We start from the raw sequence: 23,460 nt of genomic DNA on the forward strand, positions 1-23,460 counted from the left end.
CCAAAATGGACGTCCAATCCCCCCGCCAGACAGCCGCCTTCCACCTCCCCTCCTCCTCCGGCTCCTCCACCACCGATGCCGCCGCCGCCACCGGCCCCGGAACCACCGCCGCAGCCGACGACTTCGACGACGACGGCGCCCCGCTCCCCTTCCCCGCCGCCCTCCCGCGCTCCGACTTCCTCGCAAAGGACTTCCACCCGGCCAGCTACCTCTCCGCCCTGCCGCACCGCCACCAGACCCTCGACGACCTCAAGGCCGAGCTGCGCGACCGCAGCGCCGCCATCAGCGCCGAGCTGCTCGAGCTCGTCAACGCAAACTACACCGCCTTCCTCTCCCTCGGCAACGAGCTCCGCGGCGGCGACGAGCGCGTCGAGAACGTCCGCGTCGCCATGCTGGGCTTCCGCCGCGCCGTCGACGAGATCAAGGCCCGCGTGCGCGCGCGCGGCGAGGAGGTCGGCGGGCTGAGCGGGGAGCTGCGCGAGGTGCGCAGGGGGATCGAGGCGGGCAGGAAGATGCTGGAGCTGGATGAGCGGGTGGCTGCGTTGGAGGAGCGGCTGGCGCTGGCGAGCTTGCCGGGGAAGAAGGAGGACGAGGAGTGGGACGAGGATGAGAGTGAAGAGTCGGACGAGGAGGAGGAGGGCGATCATGGGTTGGTGGGGAGCAGTCCTGCCAAGCTGGCTGGGTTTGCGCAGGATTACTGCATCATTGAGGCTTTGGCAGATGCCATTGGACGAGATGTGCAGTTTGTAGTCAAGACGGAGGCGCGGATGACGAGGTGCCGGAACACGATCCTGCTCGACCTCAGCACGGCCATGAAGGAGGCGCGCAAGGCGGGAAAGAGGGGCCAGCCGAGAGTCGTCAAGTATCTGGGACTGTACGGGCTGCTTGATGCCCAGGCGGAGGCGATCAAGGCTCTCAAGAGCAACTGAGCGCACAAGGAAAAGGACTGGCAGAAAAGTAGCGATGCATATGATACCCAAAAAATCTCCGACATGTTCTGAAAGCGCTGTGCCGCTGCCACTTTGATACACGTGTAATAAACATACATATGGTACATTTCTTTTGTCATCTAAAGCCCTCCTTTTTGGTTGGGATATAATTCGTACGTATTACATGACGCCAGACAGAACCTGCGGCGTAACCTTCTCGTCCGTCGAGTCAAAGTTGCCGTTCAAGCTGAACCCCGGCCCCTGCGAAGTACTCAGCACCACCTCGTGAACGTCCTTGTGTGTGTCGAGCTGCGCAATGTCCTGCTTGATGTGGCTCACAAACGCCTTGATGTTCGACGCCAGCATCTGGGGCGTGAAGCCCAGCTGGCCGATGGCGAGGCGGATGACGCCCATGCGCTCGCGGTAGTCGTCGGCGCCCATCGTCTCGCGGATGGAGCCGGTGATGTTGTCGGTAATGGTCTTCATGCGGCGGTTGGGCATGAGGCCCTTGGGGCCGAGCAGGCGGCCGAGGTTGGCCTTGTTGAGGGCGGCCTCGCTGTCGACGTGGCAGATGAGCTTGTTGAAGGCGAGGTCGCCGTTGCGGATGGCCTCGAAGACGGTCTCCTGGCCGGCGATGACGGCGCCCGCTTGCAGGGCCTGCTGGGCGACGGCGGAGCCCTCCTCGCAGATGACGCCGACGCGGACGTCCGACTTGACGGGGTTCGGGAGGCGGATGCGGTTCTTGACGACGTTGCCGTTGCGCGGGGTCTTGAGGTGGACGTGGAGCTCGTACTTGATCGCCTGGGGCGGCTTGCCGACCTCGAAGGCGCGGAGATAGCTGTGGGTGCTATATTAGCTACAAATTTCTCGTGATGGATGAGTGACGGGAGACATACCGAACGGCGTCACACAGCGAGAACTGAGGGCAGCCCTTGATGTTGTAGGTCTTGTAGTCCTTGGGCAACTTCCTCTTCTTCTTCTCCGTCTTCTTGGGTCCTACGCTGGCGCATCGTGTCTGGGCCACGGATGGGACGAGGAACCGGGGTATCGTGGAGGCCGTCGGTCTGGCGGAGCTGGCGAGGCTCAAACGGGCCATGCCGGCCATGCATTGAGACGTTGACGCCATCGTGGGTTGGGATATGTGCGAGAGGCGAGTGCAACACCACCAAGCCAGGCCTCGAATGTCGCCTGTGAAGCTCTGGCCGAAGACTGCAGAAAAAATGCTGTGGCCTGGAGTCTCAGGCAGGGGGCTCGTTATCTTATCGATCGCCGGTATCTTATTGGCTTCGGGGGCATCTCGCTCCACATCGGTGTGTGCGGTACGTAGTTCGATGTCAATGCCGAAACACACCACTGTCACCAGAGCTTACCAGAACTGAAGAGTCATATCAAAACCTGAAATTTAATGTGAAAAGAAGTATTTAAACGAGCGATATCGGCGCTTTTCTTTCAAGTTCTTGCCATTCAAATTCGCATTCATTGTGTTGCAGTATTCTTGGGCACTGAATTAAGACGTCATATCCCTAGCCACTAATAGTACCACTCAATCTTCGGTCAGCTTCTGCTGCTCGGTCAAGCACCAATATCGGCCGAGCGCTCTCGGTGAGTGCCCGCGGCGTGGTGTTACCCCTCCATCAATTTTAACCCCACCACGAAATATCAGCCCCCCCAAACTTTTGACTCACGAGACACCAGGACCGTCCTGTCTATCCCTCACCTCGAACCCCCGATAGCCCCAATTGGATTCGACTACCGCAACCATGAAGGCCGAGGAGCTCCAGAACCTCCCCACCGCCCTGAGCGGCGACTTCAAGTCCATCGAGCCGCACCTGCGCGCCTTCGACAAGCACATGACCCTGCGCACCTTCGTCGAGGGCTACTCTCTCGGAGATGTCGAGACCAAGATCTGGCAGACGCTAAAGTCCAACAAGGCTGCTATGGGCTTCATCCGCAAAGGAACTTTGGCTAACCTTACTCGCTGGTGCGTCACTCGGCATCTTGCTCGTTATCTAACCAAGCTAAACTTGCGATCTACAGGTTCACCTTCATCGAGACCAGCTTCCCCGAGATCCAGGCCGAGACCAAGGCTGCCGATGCCGCTCGCAAGGCGAAGGTCGCCGCCGCCTCCAAGGCCGGCGCCAGCTACTCCCTCGCCCTCCAGAACGCCGAGCAGGGCGTCGTCACCCGTTTCCTGCCCGAGCCCTCAGGATACCTCCACATCGGCCACGCCAAGGCCGCTCTCCTGAGCGACTACTTCGCCCACGAGGCCTACAAGGGCCAGCTCCGCCTGCGTCTCGACGACACCAACCCCGCCAAGGAGAGCGAGGAGTTCCAGGATGCCATCATCGAGGACCTCGCCATGATGGGCATCACCCCCGACGCCGTCTCCTACACCTCCGACTACTTCGACTACCTCTACGAGACCTGCGTCCGCCTCATCAAGGAGGGCCACGCGTACGCCGACGACACCGACCAGGAGACCATGCGCAACGAGCGCGGCGAGGGTATCGAGTCCAAGTGCCGCAACCGCTCCGTCGAGGAGAACCTGCGCATCTTTGAGGAGATGAAGAACGGCACCCCCGAGGGTCTCAACAACTGCATCCGCGCAAAGATCTCCGTCGACAACGTCAACAAGGCCCTGCGCGACCCCGTCATCTACCGCTGCAACGTCGAGGACAAGCACCACCGCACCGGCAACACCTGGAAGATCTACCCCATGTACGACCTCGCCTGCCCCGTCGTCGACTCCAAGGAGGGCGTCACCCACGCCCTGCGCTCCACCGAGTACACCGACCGCAACCCCCTGTACCAATGGTTCCTCGACACCCTCAAGCTGCGCCAGGTCTACATGCACGACTTCTCCCGCATCAACCTCATCCGCACTTTCCTCTCCAAGCGCAAGCTCGCCAAGATCGTCAACCAGGGCACCGTCTGGGGCTGGGACGACCCCCGCATGCCCACCATCCGCGGCGTCCGCCGCCGCGGCATGACCATCCCCGCCCTCCGCGAGTTCATCATCAAGCAGGGCCCCTCCCGCAACGTCGTCAACATGGACTGGAACTCCTTCTGGAACATCAACAAGAAGGTCATCGACCCCATCGCGCCCCGCCACACCGCCATCCTCGAGAAGGACGCCGTCAAGGTCAAGGTCACCGGCGCCGAGGCCCCCGCCGCGCCCCGCACCGAGGACAAGCCCAAGCACCCCAAGAACCCGGACGTCGGCACCAAGAAGGTCGTCTTCTCCAACGAGCTCATCCTCGACCAGGCCGACGCCAAGAGCTTCAAGAAGGACGAGGAGATCACCCTCATGGGCTGGGGCAATGCCTTCGTCCGCGACATCGCCGCCGGCGAGCCCATCCCCGAGCTCAACCTCGAGCTCAACCTCAAGGGCGACTTCAAGACGACCGACAAGAAGGTCACCTGGCTCTCGACGCAGGGCACCAAGCTCGTCAAGGCCGAGCTGTGGGAGTTTGACTACCTCATCAAGAAGGACAAGCTCGAGGAGGACGACGTCCTGGAGGAGGCGCTCAACCCCGTCACGTCATCCATGGAGGTGGCGCTGTGCGACGCCGGTGTTGGTGAGCTGAAGAAGGACGACATCATCCAGCTGGAGAGACGGGGCTTCTTCCGCGTGGATAAGGGTCTGGACGAGGGTGACAAGGTTGTGCTGTTTGCCATTCCCACTGGCAAGTCGAAGTAAGAAAAGCAAGGTATTCTTTTGTTGGTAGACAGGGCATGAGAAGATGAATTGAAAGCATGAACCCAAGTATGTTGGCTGCCTAATCTTGGACGTGATGTTTGGCGACCACCATTGAGACTTGAGCGGACCAAATTACGCCAAGAAGGAGGCATCTTCTCATCAAAGTAGCAGCCTCGCCCAGACGCGCTGCGGCACCCGTTTATCCCTGGAGAAACATGCCTAGTGGTTTCAATTTAAAGACATCCCGCATGCCAATGGCCGCGGCGGTATTACGGTTGGTACAGCCTGATGCAGTGTAAGCCAAGCAGATCGTCGCTCAGCCTGTGGCTAGCAGGCTGCGTGACTGATAGAACATCTTGGGTACGATTCAATCATGTTACCCCTACATGTTTCTTGTACTTCATGTCTGTTCAAAAAGAAACTCGAGCACGAGGCCGAGTATGGCTAGACTTCTCATTTGTGGGTACAGAGCAAGCTGACGTACGGTACTGTTCAGCTTTGAGAGGGGTGGTTTCGCCAAAAAGGGCTGATGCATGGCATCGAGGCGCCGAGGGAAACTAAGACACGTCAGCCAATTGGTGTAACTCAAGAGTGTCTGACGCGACAGCGAAGCTGAAGTACGACATATTCGCTGTCTTCTGCCACAGCTCCATCACTTCTCAACGTACAAGGCCTCCACCGCCGTATTCATGCTCTTCCAACTGTCTTTCTCATCCACCCATTCATACCTTTTCCTCAACATGGCCCAGAACCCTCAAGGTTTTAGCAATGAGATCCCTATGGTGGCCATTCCCTCCGAGGAGTCGTGTGAATCCTCAGCAGGAGTTCCTCTATTAGCCGGAGAGCAGCGTGAAGAGGCAGAGCGCGTCCCTTCCCCAACTTCTGAAGACAGCGTGTCAACAATCGCACCCGAGACTGGTACGGCGACGAACTCAGGACAAATCGATGAGTCAACCCAAGTGGATTCATTTTGGCATAGACGACGCCTGGAAAATTATCCCGGTATCTCTCGCAACGATCCCGATGTGTGGTCCTTATTCACCAGAACTACGATTCGTTCGATAGCCAACGAACCAGAAGAACAAGATCTAGACACGCCATACTGGGGATTTCAGATTTTGTCTAAAAGCCCTGGCGTGTGGTTTTTCGAAGCGTTGGCATTGATAATTTCCTTGTCTTCCTTCGCAGGCATAGTTATCCTCTTGATCAAATACGACGGCGAATTGCAGCCCGAATTTACCGACCAGATAAGCATCAATGCCATCATTGCTGTTTTTTCCACCATTCTTAGAGCTACGCTTCTGTTCATATTGTCTGAGGGTTAGTACTTTGTCACAGTTTTTTGGCTGTACCGCCTAATAATGAATTAGTTATTGGAGAGTTGAAATGGAATTGGATGGAAAGTCCGCGGCGTTTGCGCGACATAGTGTGCTTTATAAACGCTGGCACGGGACTAGTTGGATCCTTGAAGTTTCTCTTTTTCTCATGGAAGCCGTTCGTAACCCCGTCAATCTCACGATAAGTGGTCGCTAATAGCTAACAATGCAGGATACTAACCATTGTGAGCGCCATCGTCGTCATCGCCTCCTCTGCTATTGGTCCCTTTTCCCAACAGGCTTCCGCGACGTACACTTGCGACCAAAGCGTGGAGCAGACAGCGCAAATACTAGTTACATATAACGCTTCCAGCGCCATGACTCCTGAAATGCGCGGCGCTGCAGTCAACGGCTTGATGTATGGGAGTGCCGACAACTCTCTTGCCACTTCAAGCCTGTTCAGTTGTCCAGCCAGAAACTGCAAGTTCAAATCCTCTGACGGCATCACACACACCTCTGTGGGGATCTGCAGTACCTGTATCGAACAAAACGCCGGATCCATGAAGACCGACGGAGCCGACAACGCGATCAATCAACTAAGGCTATCCTGGAATAACGGTACAGATAGCCCATTCGTATTGGACATGAAAGCTGAATTCAAGCCAATGCCAGGGTGGGACAGTCTTGGCGCGCAGTCGAAGCCGTCATTTGCTTTCGGTTCATTGCTAGGTGAGGAAATGACAATACTCATACGTGTTCTCAACAAGGGTAGTTCAATGCCATCATATCCAAGTCGTAACGAATCAAGGCCGGATGTCTTGGCTGTCGACTGTACCATTTACCCGTGTTCTCGAACTTACTATGGCGAAATCGTCAATGGCACCTTTAAGGAGAACGTAATTTCCGAAAGTCGGCTGCCCTACGTATTCAATTACGGCCCAAATGTCGAAAAGACCACGAGTGCGGATTTCGGCGGCTTCATCAAATTTACGGAGCCTTGTTGCTTTTACGGCCACTGCTACTATACTTCAAACATATCCCAGGCATTGAAGTCTTCGTATGCTCAAGACCAAAATTGGACATCTTGGGAATTTAACGACGAGGTTATTCGATTTCCAACCAAATGTACGAGCATACTTGGCGCGGACACCTACGGTAGTGTACAGGACTTTGTCAACAAGACTATTTTGGGGTCTTGCACCGTTTTCGGCCATGGCCAATATAAGAATTCAGGAACGGCACAATGCGGTGAAAAGTGGTGGATAAATTCGGTATTCAGGAAAGGAAATGCTTCATTCCAAAGCGTTGATGAGGCTTTCCATGGTATGGCCACTTCGATAACGAATCTTATGCGCAGCAATGGCTCGGACTGGGATGGCCTACCACACGCTAGGGTCACGGGATCAAGTAGTATTCCCGCAATTTGCGTTCAAGTCTACTGGGCATGGCTCCTTTATCCAGGATCCCTGCTCGTACTCACAACTGGCCTTTTCGTGTACACATTTGTCGAGAGCAAGGTAAGCGATCCTCGGCGTCCTGTATGGAAATCGAATATTCTACCTCTGATCTTTTACGGCATCAAAACGAAAACAAGTTCCTCAGATGGCCACCATACCGAAAATCATACGAAAGTCCCTCTAATGAAGCTCGCTGAGCTAGAGGTAGTGGCGGATAATACCATAGTACAGTTCCACAGCCACATCGATAGCCCGGGATTTGTAGCCGAAGAGGGCGAACATAGTTTAGGCAGTGTGCTTGCTGAGCTTAAAGAAGGTGGCATGTGGGCACTAGCAAACAAGGAGAAAGTCCGGCCACAAGCCGAGGCATCCAAGACTACGTCTTGGTTGCGTAAGCGACGACCAACAGGTGGCGGTGGCGTTGTTTAAGTCTGGTATGATGTATAACCAGAGAAGTGATGGGGATCGGTGAGGTAAATGCTCGAGTTTCGGAAAGATCGACGCATGGAAGTAAGGCAACATGTACTCACATAGAGCTTGTATCTGACTACTAAGTTGAGATCAATGATTGATGAATCTGGACCATAGGGAAATGCTGTATTTACAACAGAGGCCCACAGTCTCGCAACCTATTTGGGGAAGTCGACAGTGTTGCCACTGATGGTGCAGGAGTACCCAGCCTTTCTAATGCACCTGCCACTTTTACAGAGCCTCATGGTGTTTCCATCGGCACATTCTCCGAACTGAATACACATAGTGCCCTATAGTTGTGTCAGTCTTTTCTGGAGAACAGTGACTCAATGTACACGAAGCTTTTGTTCAAGCGGCTGAATGGGCTGCAGGTGGCTGAGACCCGGAGTAAGCGTACTGGGCAAGAAGATGCAAAACATGTACAAAAGTCTAATGATTTCTTCTCATTGTAGCTTTTCAACTAGTACTTTTGGATCCAGGCGACTTCCTCTAATGCCTCAACTCAACTCTTGCAATGCAATGACTATGCAGAATGGGACGTCTTCTTATAGGACCACTTCGCTCTACTCTCATCCTGTGTTCATCAGTGCTGACATATTAGGTAGGTTTTCATCCTATTTTTGCATACTAGTAGACGATTAGTTTGTCAACTGTCACTGCTGATACTGGTGTGAGAACAAGAACGAGAAGTATTGACGAGTTACCCTGGTTCGACCATTCGCCATGATAACTCGTCGCCAACCTGGCCAGGCTGCTCCGTGTAGTTGACTGACAATGGCTCTCCAACAGGCTGCACAAGCGGCTTGCGCCTAAATCATTTCACCTGGCTTCTCCAAAGTCTTGACGCCTGCCGTTTTTGAAGAAGCCAAGACCGCCAAGACCGCAGGTTCATATCTCCCGTCTTCCATCCCAGCCATCGGCCGAGAATCGAAACTCCTCTCGGGAAGGCCAAGATGTGGGGTATCATCACTACCATCCTATCATGTATGCAGCTGATATCGAGTCCCAAGCCCCAGGCGTGCTCGTGGTCGCTGTAATCGCAGGGCCGTTTCAACGCGTGCAATCTAATTGGGCAATACCTCTCATAACTTACGTGAAGATGCTAGTGCCCGGCTTCTGTGCAACGTAGCTTTGGGGGGTATAATTGCCCATACGGGGCACCTTGGGCCATTGCTATCTCTCGGCATTCGTTCGCTTGAACGCAGCCAAGACCACGAAATGCAACCATCGCACATTCAATGAAGTCTTCAAACTCTTGATACGTGCCAGTAGCCGTGCCGCAATTGCAGCCCGCCGCTCTGCTGTTCATGTGAGAGAAGCTAGAAAATGCCCCCGACCCCGCCATTGAACCCTCAAGGTGGTTGGCGCCTCTTACTCTTACATGTTCCTCAGCAGAGTCAGTAACACGCACAACTGACTTTTATATGACTGCAGACTCATCCCTTTCCAATAGAATTATTCATACTTCGCGATCAGACGAGAAGAAACTTGTAGCCAACGATGTCGACCGCACCAGACCTAGACATGGTTGATGCCGCGCAGGCTGACTATCCTGCCATCGAGAAAGGGGTCAATAGCGAGAAGAAACCTGGGGCGTACCAAGGCGACCTACTCCCCACGAACGATTCGCACGAGACACTGACGGGGCCTAATGGAGAGGTCTATCCCACATTGGAGGAACAGACGACCCTGCGACGCGTCCATGGCAAGGTATCATGGCTGATTTATAGCATCGGGTTCGTGGAGATGTGTGAGCGGTTCGCGTACTACGGGACCACCGCAGTGTGTGAGTCAATCAAACGATGCTCAGGGTCCTTATTATCGCTAACATGCTTGCTTCAGTCGTCAACTTCATCGCGTATCCCCTTCCCCCAAACTCGACGACTGGCGCGGGCGGTACTCATGAACAAGCTGGCGCGCTTGGCCTGGGCCAGCGGGCATCTACGGCCCTCACGCTGTTCAACTCTTTCTGGTCCTACGTAATGCCGTTAATAGGTAGGCTCAGGGATTCTACTCTCTCACTCCCTGCAAATGTGACTGACGTCCAATAGGTGGCTACCTCGCCGATACCTACTGGGGCCGCTACCTCACCATCCAATATGCAATTGTCGTCGCGACCTTTGGCCACATTCTGATCATCATCGCCGCTATCCCCTCGGTAATCTCCAACCCAAGCGGTGCGCTCGGAGCCTTCATCATCGGGCTGGTCTTCTTCGGGACCGGCGTGGGGTGGTTCAAGGCCAACATCAGCCCGTTGATTGCAGAGCAGTACGAGCTCACTCAGCCCCGCCAAACCGTGAAGACCCTCCCTTCAGGAGAACGTGTCATCGTTGATCCTGTGATGACCATCTCCCGCGTCTACATGCGCTACTATTTCCTCATCAACGTTGGCGCTCTCGTTGGCCAGGTGTCCATGGTTTACGCGGAAAAGTACGTCGGCTTCTGGCTGTCATATCTCCTCCCCACAACCATGTTCCTCTGCTGCCCCGTCGTCATGGTTCTTTGCCGTAAGCAATACGCCAAGCGCCCACCCACCGGCTCAGTCCTTGGAAAGTCGATCGCACTTGTAGGCTACGGCATCAAGCAAGGCCACGGCGGCGTCTTCGCAATGCGCAAGGACTCCTTCTGGGAACGCATCAAGCCCAGCGCCGTGCCCAACCGCCCGTCCTGGATGACCTTCGACGACGCCTGGGTCGACGAGGTCCGCCGCGGCGTCATGGCCTGCGCCGTCTTCCTCTGGTTCCCCGTCTTCTGGCTCGCGTACGGCCAGATCTCCAACAACCTCATAAACCAAGCGGCGACAATGCGCCTCGACGGGCTGCCCAACGACATCATCACGAACCTCAACCCCTTCGCGCTGCTCATCTTCATCCCCATCTGCGACAAGCTCATCTACCCGGCCATCGAGCGCGCGGGGCTGCGCTTCACGCCGATCAAGAAGATCACCGTCGGCTTCCTCTGCGCGACGCTGTCGATGGTCGTCGCGGCCGTGATCCAGCACTTCATCTACGCGCGCGCGCCGTGCGGCCGCAGCGCCGGCGACGTGGAGTGCATCCGCGAGCGGGGCCCGCCGGACATGACGGTGTGGATCCAGACGCCGTGCTACATCCTGATTGCGCTCAGCGAGATCTTTGCGTCGATCACGGGGCTGGAGTATGCGTTTACGAAGGCGCCGCGGAACATGCGCGGGCTGGTGACGGGTGTGTTTTGGTTTGTGCACGCGTTTTCGAGCGCGATTGCGCAGGCTTTTGTTGGGCTGGCTGCTGATCCGCTGCTGGTCTGGTTGTATACCACCATTGCTATCATCAGCTGTTTGGGAGGAATCGGGTTCTGGTTGACGTTCCGGAAGCTTGATAAGGAGGAGGATGCCCTCAATGCGCTGCCGGAGAGTACTTACAAGGGACGCGGGGAGTCTAGCGTCGAAGAGAAGTCGGTGTAGGCGCGGGGGAAGTCAGCGGACTTTGATTTCTCGGGAAGAAAGCATGAACAGATGGACTCTCGAAAGCCTCTTGATCTCCCGAGTTACTACTTAGCACTTGAGCATGTTATGTCATGTGCTTGAGTATTTTACTTGAATAACAATTATCAACTCCAGCTCACAGGAAAACAGCTCCACAAGTTGTGAAACTTCCCAGGCCACCCGTCCGGTGCAGATTCGGGGCATCCGGAACACGCTCGGTCTCGGTCTCCGACATGAGACCAGCCAGACAGCCCAGGGTCCAAAAGCTTTCGGATGAAAGAGCCTTCAAAAGGTTCATCTCATCTGTCACAATTGAGTTCATCTCAGAGCTTAGCCGGGAATTCAAATCTGATATCATCTTCAAAGGAAACAAAATAAGAAAAGGGCAGACTTGCGTGGTGTGTTGAGGCGCAGGCAGCTGACCACAATGTCTCACAAGCCGGCAGACGGAGACACGAGGGGAGCGGAATCTCAGGGGTCTCGGCTCGCTGCAAGTGATGCTGCGGCGCTAATTGCGGACAGCTCCTGCAGAACCCCAAACCCCATAGGGAACCGCGTCAGGCGGCACGTGCGCCGTGTTGTCACGAGCTGAAATGAGCTGAGCTGAGCTTAAGGTAGCTCTTGGGTACCTTGCCCAGTGAGTGAATGACCGGATCATCTCGCGAACGAAGCACCAAGCTTCAACACTCACGACTCCATCTCACCCAAGAAGTGTGAGCTCATCTGAAAACTCCAGAGCTCAGAAATCACCACCAAAATGGCATCCTGGCCCCCGACGCGCTGGCCGGTGCCGATTCACGTCTTCTCCTACCGCGTCCTGCTCGTCGTCCCCGTCCTCCTCGCCATCGCGACCTTTGCCGCGCTCTTCATCCACTCCGACGTCAACATCGCCCTGCTCTACTCGCAATGCGACTCCCGCGCGCGCCTCCCCGGTATCAGCAAGGTTCCCGTCTTCGGCACCCCGGTCTGCTTCGCCATCAGCTTCTTCCAGAACGCGCTTGACTCGGCCCGCACCTTCGCCAGCATGTCCGCCGTCCTCTCCTTCATCGCCGGCCTCATGACCGTCACCACCGTCGAGGCCGCCCGCATCTGCAACGCCCCCAACGTCCTCATCGCGAACCCCACAGGGCCCTGGCTCGTCTTCAACCTCATCGGCGGCGCCGTCGTCTGGGAGCTCGTCATGGTCCCCGCCTTCTTCCACCGCTCGCGCTCCATCTACCTCGCGCGTAAGAAGGCCGGCAAGCAGGTCGTCGAGAGCGCCGAGTCCAAGGACCCGGACTTCGGCAAGCACGCGCGCCACCTCAACGTCGACGCCGAGATCGTCGCCATCCCCGTCAGCGTCGCCTGGGGCTTTGTCCTGCCCTCCATCCTGATGCTCATCTACAACTCGCCCGCCACCATCGCCGTCTGGCTCTTCTTCCCCGTGTGGGTCTCGCTCGTCCGGCAGGCTGTCCGCTGGGGCGTGCTGCGTCTGCAGAAGCGCCAGCGCCGCAGCTTTCACCTCGAGTCGCACACCGTCTCGCTGCTGCTCGTCTACCTCGTGCCCATGGTCTGCTCCGTCGTCTCGCACGTCTTCCTCATCTGGAGCCTGTTCCAGCGGGATGACCGAAAGGAGATGACGCGCGCGACTGTTAAGTTCATCGAGATCGACGTCACGTTCATCGGGTTTACGGTGCTGTACTGGCTGCTCGTCGAGGGTGGGTGGAAGGTTGCGTTGGTGGCTGTTGCCGCGGCTGTTCCCCTCGGGCCTGGCGCCGGAATCTGTGTTGCGTGGATTTACCGTGACAGTGAGATTCGCGAGCATCTAAAGAACTGGTTAACTGGAGAGCACGATAATGAGGAGAGCAGCGGGGAGGCCAGGACTGGCACTGACGAGGAGACACCGTTGTTGCGATAGAGTGCTCGCTGTTGTGCTCGAGCGCTACGTCTTCACTATCACAGAATGAATCATTCCATGAGTTAACACAAACAACTCAGAACTTCCCTTGAAGTGAGATCCGAATGCCTCCATTTTCTTATAAAACCATGTAGTTCACCTGCGACTTTGCACGGACCCTTCCTATCACACCATCATGTCACGTTCGCCAATTTCGCCAATTTCGCCGTTGCCCCATTGCTGAAGTCTTCGTAGAACTTGGATGATTCATGCTGCTGGAGCACAGACTTCACCTATGACACAGACTCTCTCCAGGGAGATTGCTTAGTACGAATGGTTGACAACTTCTCCAGTGCAGCTATGGAAGTGAATATGGCATTGAAGGCTTCTCATTAAACCGGACCTGCGAAGAGCCTTGTTAACGACTTCGACTTCCGAAAACTAGCCCATGGTTCAGTGTGGGGCGTAGTAATCGGCGCACCCCTCCCACTAGCCGGCGCACCCTATCTGTGGCTTGATTTTGCCTAGACTCTAATACTAGCCCTCTACCCTACCCACTACTAAATTTTCAGTATTATCGTCTACTACCTATTAATCCTACTACTACTAACCGCTTTTTAAAGCTATTATAATATCTTTATAAGAAGAGATTAAGTTTAAGAAAGAGGGCTTTATAGAAGCTATTAGTAGTAGTAGTAGTAGTAGTAGTACTACTACTAACTTTATTATTCTTAATAACTCCTCTACTAAGAGTAATATTAATAATATACCTACTTTTATTAATATTAATTTAAAGTTTACTTATAGCTATACTATTAACTATAATAACTACCTTCTTACCTCTTAGTAGTACTTTATACTAAATAAAAGATTCCTTTAAAAAGCTACTATAGAAGAAGCTTTATTTACTATTTACCTTACTACTAGCTTCTAAGTATATATTACTTATTATAATAACCTTAAGATCTTCTACTAATATACTTATACGCTTCACTATAATAAGGTTAAAGTATAATAAGCATAAGAGTATATCTATATATTAAAGTAGCAGAAAGGTTCCTCTTATATAACTACTTATTTATAATAAGTTATTATTTAATATAATTAATACTTTAATAACTACTTTATATATAAAATACTATATAAAAGCTATAACTATTATAACTATAAGTTTTTTAGTATTATATACTATACTTATATATACTAACCTCTCCTCTAAGAAAAATCTATTTAAATTATTAATCTTTAGAACTATAGTAATTAACTTATCTAAATACTTAATATTATATACTCTAAAAGCCCTAATTTTACTTTTATTACTTACTAAGACTTTATTAACTTACTTATATATTACTACTACTAAGAGCTTACTAAGTGTATACTAATTAAGTAGCTTTTTAATTAACTATAAGATATTAATAAGTATTAGTTTAAGTTTAAGAAGGATAAAGAGGGCTATATTACTACCCTCTTTATAGCCCTTTATATAGTAGTTAGCTACTTTAAGTGCTACCTAAACATTTTATTAATAGATTTAACTTATAAGACTAACTACTTTAATATACTACTTTTTAATATATATAGTACTACTAATAATAGTAAAGTTTTCTAAGTTACCTCTTATTTTTTATTTAATAAGAAGGAGTATAACTATAAGTAGGTAGTAAGTGCTCTTACTAGCTTATTTAATAAGTTTAATATTAAATACCTATATATTACTTATATAAATTATAAACTTACTTTTATTAAAGTACTTAACGCTAGTCTTATTTTCTATAATATATTATATCTTCTCTACTACTAGTATATTAATATAAACGTTCTCACTAAAACTAGGTACTACTTCCCTCTTATTATAAAGAATAATAATAATAGTATTACTTAGCACCTTTAATTTTAGTAGTTTATTAATAACTAGAACTAGCTTTTATATACTAACACTATTAATATATATAACTAATAAAAAGTAATATTTAAGAATAATAACTACTCTAACGCTATAGTTAACTATATTCTCTCTACTTAGGTTATACCTTAGTATAAGAAGCTTATAGTATACTAAACTAATTAGATTACTTATTTTAACTATATTACTATATTAATTATTAAGTTATCTTATACTACTCTTAAGCTATATATCTATTACTATACTAATAACCTTAAGAATATATTTTAGAAATTTATGCTTTTCTAGTAAGTATAAGATTAAGAGATTAATAACTATATACTTACCTAAAAAGGTAAAGTACTTAATAACTTATATAATAACTTATTTAATAGGATTTAGTACTATCTCTATTATAAGGTATTTTAATACTTATATAATAAGCTAGCTAAGATATTAGCTAAAAGCTAAAATAACTTATAGCTTAAGCCTAAAGGTAACTATAAGCCTTACTTAATTAATAAGACTTTTAAACTACTTTACTACTATATCCTCTAGCTTTATAAAGTAGAGGGCTATAAAGTCCTACTTAAGAAGATTTACTTATACTAATTTTAGCTATAAAACCTTTATAAAGCTACTAGTAAACTTATCCTATTTAATCTCCTTAAAGTTAGAGCTAAAAGTTAGCATTATATTATTAAGAAGGTTATTAATATACTAACTAATATATCTATTAAGTATAATATTAGCTACTTTAAATTTAAAGCTACTATTAAGATAGTAAAAGCTTTACTTATATTGCTATTAATTATGCTACTTACCCTTAGTAAGGCTATAGCTACTTAAGAAAGCCTTAAAGCTATTAAATATAATAATATATATAAATTTAGTACTTAGTACTACTACTATTTAGGCTATATTATTACTATACTTAAGTATAACTTTATTAAGCCTATTAGTATTAAAATAATTAATCTAATTATTAATATACTACTAAGCTTATTATAATACCTACCTATACTAACTAAACCTATTTTATAAATTAAAAGTAAATTTATATAGTTAGATATATAATAAGATATATATAACTTACTACTATTTAAGTTTAATATTAATATTAACTTTAAATTTAAAAATAAGTTAGATTAACTTATTAATAAAGTAGAAGCTACTTAAGCCTAAGAGTAAGAAAAGGAAGCTAAACTATAAGTAATTAAGTAATATTAAGGCTAGCTAAGCTATTAATTTAAATATTATACTTATTTATAGCTATTAGATTATATAATATAATAGCTTTTTAATTAAAATCAAAAAAACTAACTATAAAGCCTTAAATTATTTAAATCTAAGGAGTTTTTAAACTATTTAATAACTTAGTGAAACCCTAGCTAATCCTCTAGCTGATCTAGGCTAATTAGAAGCCTCTATTTTAACCGCTTAAGTCAGCGTTTCGCTAGTTTTGCTGGTTATTAGAGGCACGCGCCTTATACGCTACAGATGGGGTGCGCTGGCTAGTGGGAGGGGTGCGCTAATTACTGTAGCCCTTCAGTGCTCGTGGCTCGCAGCCCATACTTCAAAGAGGCCCTCGAGCAACTTTCTAGATCAGGACGTATTAATGCAGGAAGTGGACGCAATCACATCTTGGAGAGCTTTCGGACTTTATATCCATTCCGTGAGACGCCCTACCGGAAAAGGATTCATCATGACTCGCAATACCCTCGACACTACCCTGGCGTTGATGCGAGGGTGCCGCCCTTGGCTCGGAAAACTCCGATATCGCCCAGCGCACCGCGGCCATGCGAGGAAGACGAAGCATTCGGATACCACCACACCTATTTATAGGAGCTATGGGCTTATCCGTGGTTATACGTGGGTGAAATTCTCGGGTACGTATGTCCGGATAAGGAATGTCTAACGCGAGACCGAGCTGGAGCCCTGGTCGAGGAGTAACCCGCTTGCCGGCGACGGTCCGTTCCAGACGAGGGTCAAGATGCGGAGCTCCGCCAGGCCGGTGGGAGAGCAAAGAATTACTGAATAGTATTTATAACGAGTGTGTCAGAAGAAGAAGGAGAAGAGTCATGCTTCGTCGTGGCAAGTCCGTAACGTGGACAAATAAATTAATATGCCTTCAGATCCTAGTGCTGAATGTGCTGAATTCGCGCGAGATACCTCGATCGGAATATGTGCTTCTCCGTGGCTTACTCGCACAGATATGTAGCTCTTTTGGACTCATTCAGGGGGCGTACGGTATAAGAAATGGGTTGAATCTCCTGTATCCCTTGCCAGACCCTAACATCTTCGGACATCAGTAATCACAAACATCACAGTCTTTACCTATCCATCATGACTCCTTCAGTACAAGCGGCAACGCTATTCGTTCTCTCAATCTTGAATGTTGGGCATGTCTTCGCAGTCCCAGGCATTCCCGGCATGGGTCATTCCGCACGCATTCATGAACGCGCCTTGACGAGCTGGGTTATGAAAGGATACGGAACCGAGTCGTCGTGCACTCAGGAACAAATCGACCAAATCGAGCCTGCAGTAGAGTACGCCAAAATTCTAGCCAAGGCTGCCATGACGGCCTTGGAGGATGTGGGGACGTCGGGGGTGGCGTACCGGCGCTGGTTCGGTGGTAAGTCGTCGCATAACCTTTTTCCTTATTTCGTCTCATTCGGAGGTTATTTTCCTACCTAAGATCTCGCCAATCCGCTCCAACTGGAATGGAACTAATTCTATACGTAATTTAGACAACAACACGAATGAAAACACCCTCGCATCCATCAAGGCAAACAACTACGAAGCCGTGATTTCGGGACTGCGCGCACCCGAATCAGGCACAGTCAAGTCTGAAGACGAAGGCGGCCCGGACAAATCAAGACTGGTGTTTTCTTGCCCCAATTCGGAGCATCCCGTGTGCGAACCGAACCCGTATGCAGGGACAGAGCCGGTCGCAGGCATGCTCAACGCCGGCGAGGTTTACGACAACAACGTGCTGCGTCTCTGCCCCCCCTTTTTCCGCCAGGTCAGCCACTCGCAGATGCTTGTCAACTGGCGGGATTGGAAAGAAGGCGACCTGCAAACATCAGCGGGCTTCGCACTGCTTCATGAGATGCAGCATCTTGATGCTATAGTCGGCAAACCCAATCGTTGCGCTGATCACGCGTATACAGTTGCAGAGTAAGTTACTCTCTTGGGGGAATTGTTCGGGAGCACAATAATAATGCCAGAGCCATGCTAACCATCAGACAACGTAGCTGTGAGAAGCTCTCTAGCGTCGAAAGACTGAAGAATGCCCAGACCTTTGCATACTTCGCGCTGGATGTGCTTGTGAACCCGCCAACCAAGACGAAGTGACAGTATAGAAATCAAGGACGTTTCTTCGACTCGAGCCGATGACGTGCGTGAGCGGCTTCATCAGGTCTTACATCCTGGTCGCCAGCGCCAGCGCTCCGTTGCAATCGCCAAGGATGGTCGCCATCGCGCCGCCGTGGCAGAAGTCCTCGCGGAACATCGTCAGTCCGTGGCCCAAGGTAAGCAGGAATGAGACTCTGGTGGTGAAGCGCGAATCCAGGGACTGCTTGTCAAGGTTTCCGTTGAGCGCGTCGTAGGCGGTGTCTGCCGCGTCAGCTTGTGCACTGGGCGGGTGCATGAAAGCGATGAAGTGGGAAATGTCGCCGCCGAGTCCAAGATGACGGCGAAGAATTCAAAGGCGTGTCCTTTGTCGGCGTAGGCTCGGCTGATGAGGGCTCTGACGATGAGGGCTGGGGCAGACAGGACTTTGGCGCACCAAGGGATGGGGTTGAAGTGCGCTAGCTGGTTGTCCCATGAGTCCATCTTGGGCCAGAATGGAAGCGATAATTGTGTTGTTGATCCGGCGAGTGAGGTAGATCTCACAGTGAGGCCAAATTTGTCGAAATGGGGGCATTATTGATGTCGCTCTCTAACTCTATATACCATCTAATACAGACCAAGCCGATCAAGCATCGACATTAACACCTAGTCCCTGGACGTCCTTCCTCGTCGAGATGTAAAACTGACTGTCCTTCCCGACAGCCTCCTCCTCAAGCTGCAGCCCCTTCAACGCCAGATCGCGCGTTTGCGCTGCATCCCCAAGCTTGGACGCCATGCGCGCAGCGGCAATGTGCATCGTCGCAGCCTCCCGGCCCCGAATGCCCTCCATATCATACGCCTTCACCAACGCCAGCATCAACTCAAACTCAGCCCTCGGGTCCTCCGACGCAGCCTCCGCAAACTGCTGTAACTTGGCCGCAATCTCCGCGCGCCTCGCCTCCCCAGCCTCCGACGTCTTGGGATCGCACGCCGAGCAATCACAGAGGAATCCGTAGCCATCCTGGAGGTGGTCCTGCCTCGCCTGCCGCAGCCCGAGGTGCTCATCCAGATAAGAAATGGTGATCTCCTCCTCTGGCTTAATGTCCCGCGTCGCATGGACCGTGAAGGCGTCCAGCTTCTTGTTGAAATTGCCCTGCGCGTTCGGCACGCACGAGTGGTTGAGCCGCGCAACCTGCGGGAAGAGCGCCTGCGTCTCGTCGCCGATGTTGAAGTTGTTGTTGCGGAAGATGTTGAGAATCGTGTGGTTGAGCACCGTCCGCCCGGGGCTGGTCTTGCTCTGCCACAGCGACTCCGCCCAGCTCAGCACGCCGGCCTTGCCGGGGTTGAGCGACAGCGACAGCAGCGACTTCTGACCGGCCGTCGGGAGCGCATGCGCCTGCCGGAGGATGTTGGCGCTGGTCTCGGAGGGGAGGAGGGTGAGCAGGGCCCGGTCTGCGAGGACCCGCTGGCCCCGGGGGATGGGCTTTGCGGCGAAGACGCCGAGGCCTTTGCCGGCGGCCTGCCGGACGGTGAACATTGGGGAATCGGGGCGGTCTTTTTTTGCGACGGCTGCGGGAGAGAAGGGGGCGGCGGACGGGGAGGAAATATTTTTGTCGTCTGCCTTCCTGCCGGAAACGGAAAGGTCAAAGGGGGCAGACGGCAGCTGGCTGAAAAAGGCAAGGGGGCACCCAACTCGCCGCCTCCGGGGCGAAATTAGCGTCTCGGAACGGAATGCAAGGGTCCTCGCCTTATCGTGTGTTGTTTCGTGTTCCGACGACTCAATTATTTGCGCGATAAAGAACTTTGCCTTTGGTCTTCAGACTCAATCAACTGTGTTGTGAGGAGCTTCTGCAACTCGTCAGTTCCACATTTCAACACAGAAAATTGGAACTCTTCGCTCTGAACATTGCTCAACTCAATTGGCAACGATCGTCATCCACTCTTCAACTTAAATGCAACTTGAGCTACGAGCCCCTGCCAATATTCTACTTTTTCTAATCCGCCCTGTGCACTGCAGTGCTGATCATTCGCTCCCTCTACTGAAGTTTCCACACAGGGCGCCCAGCAATCGGACAGGTTTTTTCTTATCCGGGAACACCACATTGACAGCCATAGTCTAAACGCCCAGAAACAGGGCTATAAGCAATTTCGGGATCTGCATTTGGGTGCAGCGGCCGAGGTCCTGTTATCCATCATTTGATCATCTTCTCGAAGGCGGCTACAAGTTCCTGCCACGTTGTCAGCGTTGCCGTCATTCGACACTAACATCATGAACTCACATCAAAATTACAATCGCTCATTCTCTCAAAGACAGCTTCGTTCTTCCATAATTGCATGCTGCTGATGCGCGGCGTCTTGATGCCAAAGGCCACGCACGCCATGAATCGGGGATCATCCTTCGCCGTGCTGTTGGCCAAGGCCTGCTTGGTAGCGGAGGGCGTCTTGCTCGACTTCGCCTTCCGCGCTTCATCGCTGCAGAGGGCTTTGCAGACGCTTGCAATGCTCTTCATGAGATCCTTGTCGAGCGGCTTCGGCTTGAACTCGGGCAAGACCACCTGCTTGTGCGTCTCGCACCAAGTGCAGTGCCCGCACTCCTCGACCGACGCGTGAGTGGTATCGGCAAAGTAGGCCGCCAGGGCGCGCGTGATGCACTTTGTGCCTGTCAACAGGTTGACGAGGTCCTGGACCCGCTGCAGATCTTGCTTTTCCTTCTTGGTGATTTCCTGGTCGATGTTATCAATCATTGCGTCGATCTCCAGCTGGCTCTTGGGCAGCGCCTTCTTGAGTCGGAAAACGTTCTGGACGCCAGACTTTTGGAGCTTGACGACTCCAGATTCGGCCCAATGGTCCAACCTTCTTGTGATGTCGCCTCGGTTCAGGTGCTTGCCATCCGCAACATCATCGATCTCGATGAATGTCCATATTTTCGCCGTTCGAGATCCCCGGCGTATCGCTTTTGCTGCTGGTGTATCGTCGTCGTTGTACTCTTGTCGCTGCAGCACCTGATACTTGTATTCGGAGTATTGCGGTGTTCCTGCTCGAAGTAGGCCGAACTTCAGCTCCAAGTAGGCGTAAATGATGGACAGTTGCGTCTCCTGCTAGCCATTAGTGACTGTTGTCTAGTCGATTGGATGACTGCCCAAACCTTGATATCAACTCGTTTGGACTGCATGGTGATCCCCACGGAAAACGTCTCGCCAGGAGAAAGCCGACAGCGCTCTTCATCGCAAATCTCCTCGAATAACGCGCGGAGAGCCAGTCTCGAAGGGCGTTCTCCATGCACGAGCACGTTCCTGAGGAAGAAGTCTTTGTCTGACAGATACAGCATGCATGTACTTGGTTTGCCGTCTCGGCCGGCTCTTCCAATCTGCTGGCTGTACGCTTCGATGCTGCTGGGAAGGTCAAAGTGGATGATAGTCCGGACGTTCTCCTTGTCGATTCCCATGCCGAAGGCAATCGTGCCAACAATCTGCGAGGAAACTGGGTTAGAAAATTGATCTGGGACATGCTTCCTTCAATTCCATAACTCACAATCATGTCGGTACTGCGTAGAAATTTGTCTTGGATGTCGGATCGCACGTCCTTGTCCAGCCCTGCGTGATACGGCTTGGCCTTGAAGCCTTTGGCAACCAGCGACTTGGAAAGGCTTTCTGTGCCCTTGTGTACCCATTTGATCAGCTCAGTCCTTTTCGCGAACTCGGCAAACCTACTGCGTGTGTTGTAACATAGATGATGGACGGCCCCGGGTGTTTCTTTAAAAAGCTGGTGCAAATCTTCACCTGGTCATCCTTCTCGTTGATAGCTTGAACACGAAGATTGAGGCTAGACGTGTCAGATTTGGTTCTCTGCGATAAAACTAGATGGGCACTAACTTTGAACGATACATGCTTGTGACGAAGAGGCCTTCTGGGGGGATGTTGAACGTGTCACGGATATCCTTCGCAACAGCCGCCGTGGCGGTCGCAGTAAGGCAGACGACCCGTTCGACATTGGCTTCCTTGGCAAACCGAGCAACTGCAGCCTTTGGTTAGAAATGGGTGCCCAGGTTGCAGATCTGGGCGGAACTCACTTTTGAGGTAGTCTGGTCGGAAAGAATGTCCCCACTGCAGGTACTCTTTAGCGCGAGCGGTAGAAAGATGAACACAGGATTGATGACCGTACCTCTGAAATACAATGAGCCTCATCAATGGCGAGTAGCCGTATGCCGCCGCGGATGGCTTGGAGAGAGGCAAGGAAGCCCTCGTTGTTCAGACGCTCCGGCGCACAATACAACAGGTCGAGCTTGCCGCACGAGAGCTTTTGGTGAATGTCGACGAAGGTTTCACGAGTCTGAGTCGAATCAAGGACTGCAGCACTGATACCTCTTCGTCGGAGGGCATCAACCTGGTCTTTCATCAATGCGATCAGAGGAGAGATGACCACAGTAACTCCACTCTCCTCGGGTCTTCTGGAATTTGTCTGACGGTCAAGCTCTTTGATAGCGACAGCTGGGACCTGGTGATTGTCAGCAACCATGAACATATGCTACTGGCCGTGGAGGTGCGTACCTGATAGCACAAACTCTTGCCTCCGCCGGTGGGAAAGACCACTACAGCACTTTCGCCGCCAATAATTCGACTAATCGCTGCTTCTTGCTCTAGTCGAAAAGCGTTCAAACCGAATCTCTCCTTCAGTACTTTCTGGGCAAGCTCTGATGTCTGTGATCCAGATCGGTGCTTCTTGGAGGCAGGCTCTTCGATGGCATCATCTCCATCGTCTGGAGCCCGCTTAGCGTTGGGAGGGACGCCGTCGGCAACGGCGAGGAGGTCTGCCTCATCTGCAGAATCAAAACCGAAGTCGTCGTCCATTGCTGCGTAGACCTAGATCGCTGAGATATAATCGAGGTACGAACTGATCCAGGTAGGGTCGTGTTAGATCGTCCAGTTGGCGTCGGTGGGTTCGAGAACGGTCGTTGGTGTGCCAATTCGGGAAGGAGGGACCGGAGAGATTGGCCGCAGTGACGCGCTGAAGCTGCAGGCGCGGACGTGGAACGC

The 23,460-nt window shown here is 51.3% G+C and overlaps 9 protein-coding genes across 9 annotated transcripts; 6 read left to right on the top strand and 3 right to left on the bottom strand.

Moving 5' to 3' along the window:
• Window positions 1-5: 5 nt before the first annotated feature.
• CGCS363_v005808 (uncharacterized protein) lies at window positions 6-929 on the top strand (the record flags this gene model as incomplete). The annotated part of the gene is made up of 1 exon (XM_036637657.1): window positions 6-929. One exon carries the CDS (start codon window positions 6-8, stop codon window positions 927-929), a length of 924 nt encoding a protein of 307 aa, XP_036498496.1.
• A 180-nt stretch (window positions 930-1,109) lies between these two features.
• Window positions 1,110-2,055, bottom strand: rplA (50S ribosomal protein L1; the record flags this gene model as incomplete). The annotated part of the gene is made up of 2 exons (XM_036637658.1): window positions 1,110-1,767; window positions 1,826-2,055. The coding sequence occupies 2 exons, from the start codon at window positions 2,053-2,055 to the stop codon at window positions 1,110-1,112; spliced, it is 888 nt and encodes a 295-aa protein (XP_036498495.1).
• Window positions 2,056-2,689: 634 nt separating this feature from the next.
• On the top strand, window positions 2,690-4,629 carry CGCS363_v005810 (putative glutamate--tRNA ligase; the record flags this gene model as incomplete). Its single annotated transcript, XM_036637659.1, has 2 exons — window positions 2,690-2,910; window positions 2,967-4,629. 2 exons carry the CDS (start codon window positions 2,690-2,692, stop codon window positions 4,627-4,629), a joined length of 1,884 nt encoding a protein of 627 aa, XP_036498209.1.
• A 779-nt stretch (window positions 4,630-5,408) lies between these two features.
• On the top strand, window positions 5,409-7,831 carry CGCS363_v005811 (uncharacterized protein; the record flags this gene model as incomplete). The annotated part of the gene is made up of 3 exons (XM_036637660.1): window positions 5,409-5,949; window positions 6,000-6,123; window positions 6,178-7,831. 3 exons carry the CDS (start codon window positions 5,409-5,411, stop codon window positions 7,829-7,831), a joined length of 2,319 nt encoding a protein of 772 aa, XP_036498210.1.
• A 1,542-nt stretch (window positions 7,832-9,373) lies between these two features.
• Window positions 9,374-11,312, top strand: ptr2-2 (putative peptide transporter ptr2; the record flags this gene model as incomplete). Its single annotated transcript, XM_036637661.1, has 3 exons — window positions 9,374-9,659; window positions 9,716-9,868; window positions 9,925-11,312. The coding sequence occupies 3 exons, from the start codon at window positions 9,374-9,376 to the stop codon at window positions 11,310-11,312; spliced, it is 1,827 nt and encodes a 608-aa protein (XP_036498208.1).
• A 778-nt stretch (window positions 11,313-12,090) lies between these two features.
• CGCS363_v005813 (uncharacterized protein) lies at window positions 12,091-13,230 on the top strand (the record flags this gene model as incomplete). The annotated part of the gene is made up of 1 exon (XM_036637662.1): window positions 12,091-13,230. The coding sequence occupies one exon, from the start codon at window positions 12,091-12,093 to the stop codon at window positions 13,228-13,230; it is 1,140 nt and encodes a 379-aa protein (XP_036497567.1).
• A 4,210-nt stretch (window positions 13,231-17,440) lies between these two features.
• Window positions 17,441-18,451, top strand: CGCS363_v005814 (uncharacterized protein; the record flags this gene model as incomplete). The annotated part of the gene is made up of 3 exons (XM_036637663.1): window positions 17,441-17,729; window positions 17,845-18,274; window positions 18,352-18,451. 3 exons carry the CDS (start codon window positions 17,441-17,443, stop codon window positions 18,449-18,451), a joined length of 819 nt encoding a protein of 272 aa, XP_036498213.1.
• Window positions 18,452-19,073: 622 nt separating this feature from the next.
• Window positions 19,074-19,964, bottom strand: set5-2 (SET domain-containing protein 5; the record flags this gene model as incomplete). The annotated part of the gene is made up of 1 exon (XM_036637664.1): window positions 19,074-19,964. The coding sequence occupies one exon, from the start codon at window positions 19,962-19,964 to the stop codon at window positions 19,074-19,076; it is 891 nt and encodes a 296-aa protein (XP_036498215.1).
• Window positions 19,965-20,619: 655 nt separating this feature from the next.
• Window positions 20,620-23,274, bottom strand: recQ (ATP-dependent DNA helicase RecQ; the record flags this gene model as incomplete). Its single annotated transcript, XM_036637665.1, has 9 exons — window positions 20,620-20,655; window positions 20,707-21,522; window positions 21,573-21,896; window positions 21,959-22,084; window positions 22,138-22,249; window positions 22,300-22,441; window positions 22,497-22,530; window positions 22,589-22,921; window positions 22,975-23,274. 9 exons carry the CDS (start codon window positions 23,272-23,274, stop codon window positions 20,620-20,622), a joined length of 2,223 nt encoding a protein of 740 aa, XP_036498212.1.
• Between the last annotated feature and the right edge of the window lie 186 nt (window positions 23,275-23,460).

This window comes from Colletotrichum siamense (assembly GCF_013390195.1).
Source record: "Colletotrichum siamense strain Cg363 chromosome Unknown KSG_Cg363_contig03, whole genome shotgun sequence".
NCBI classification, from domain to species: Eukaryota; Fungi; Ascomycota; class Sordariomycetes; order Glomerellales; family Glomerellaceae; genus Colletotrichum; species Colletotrichum siamense.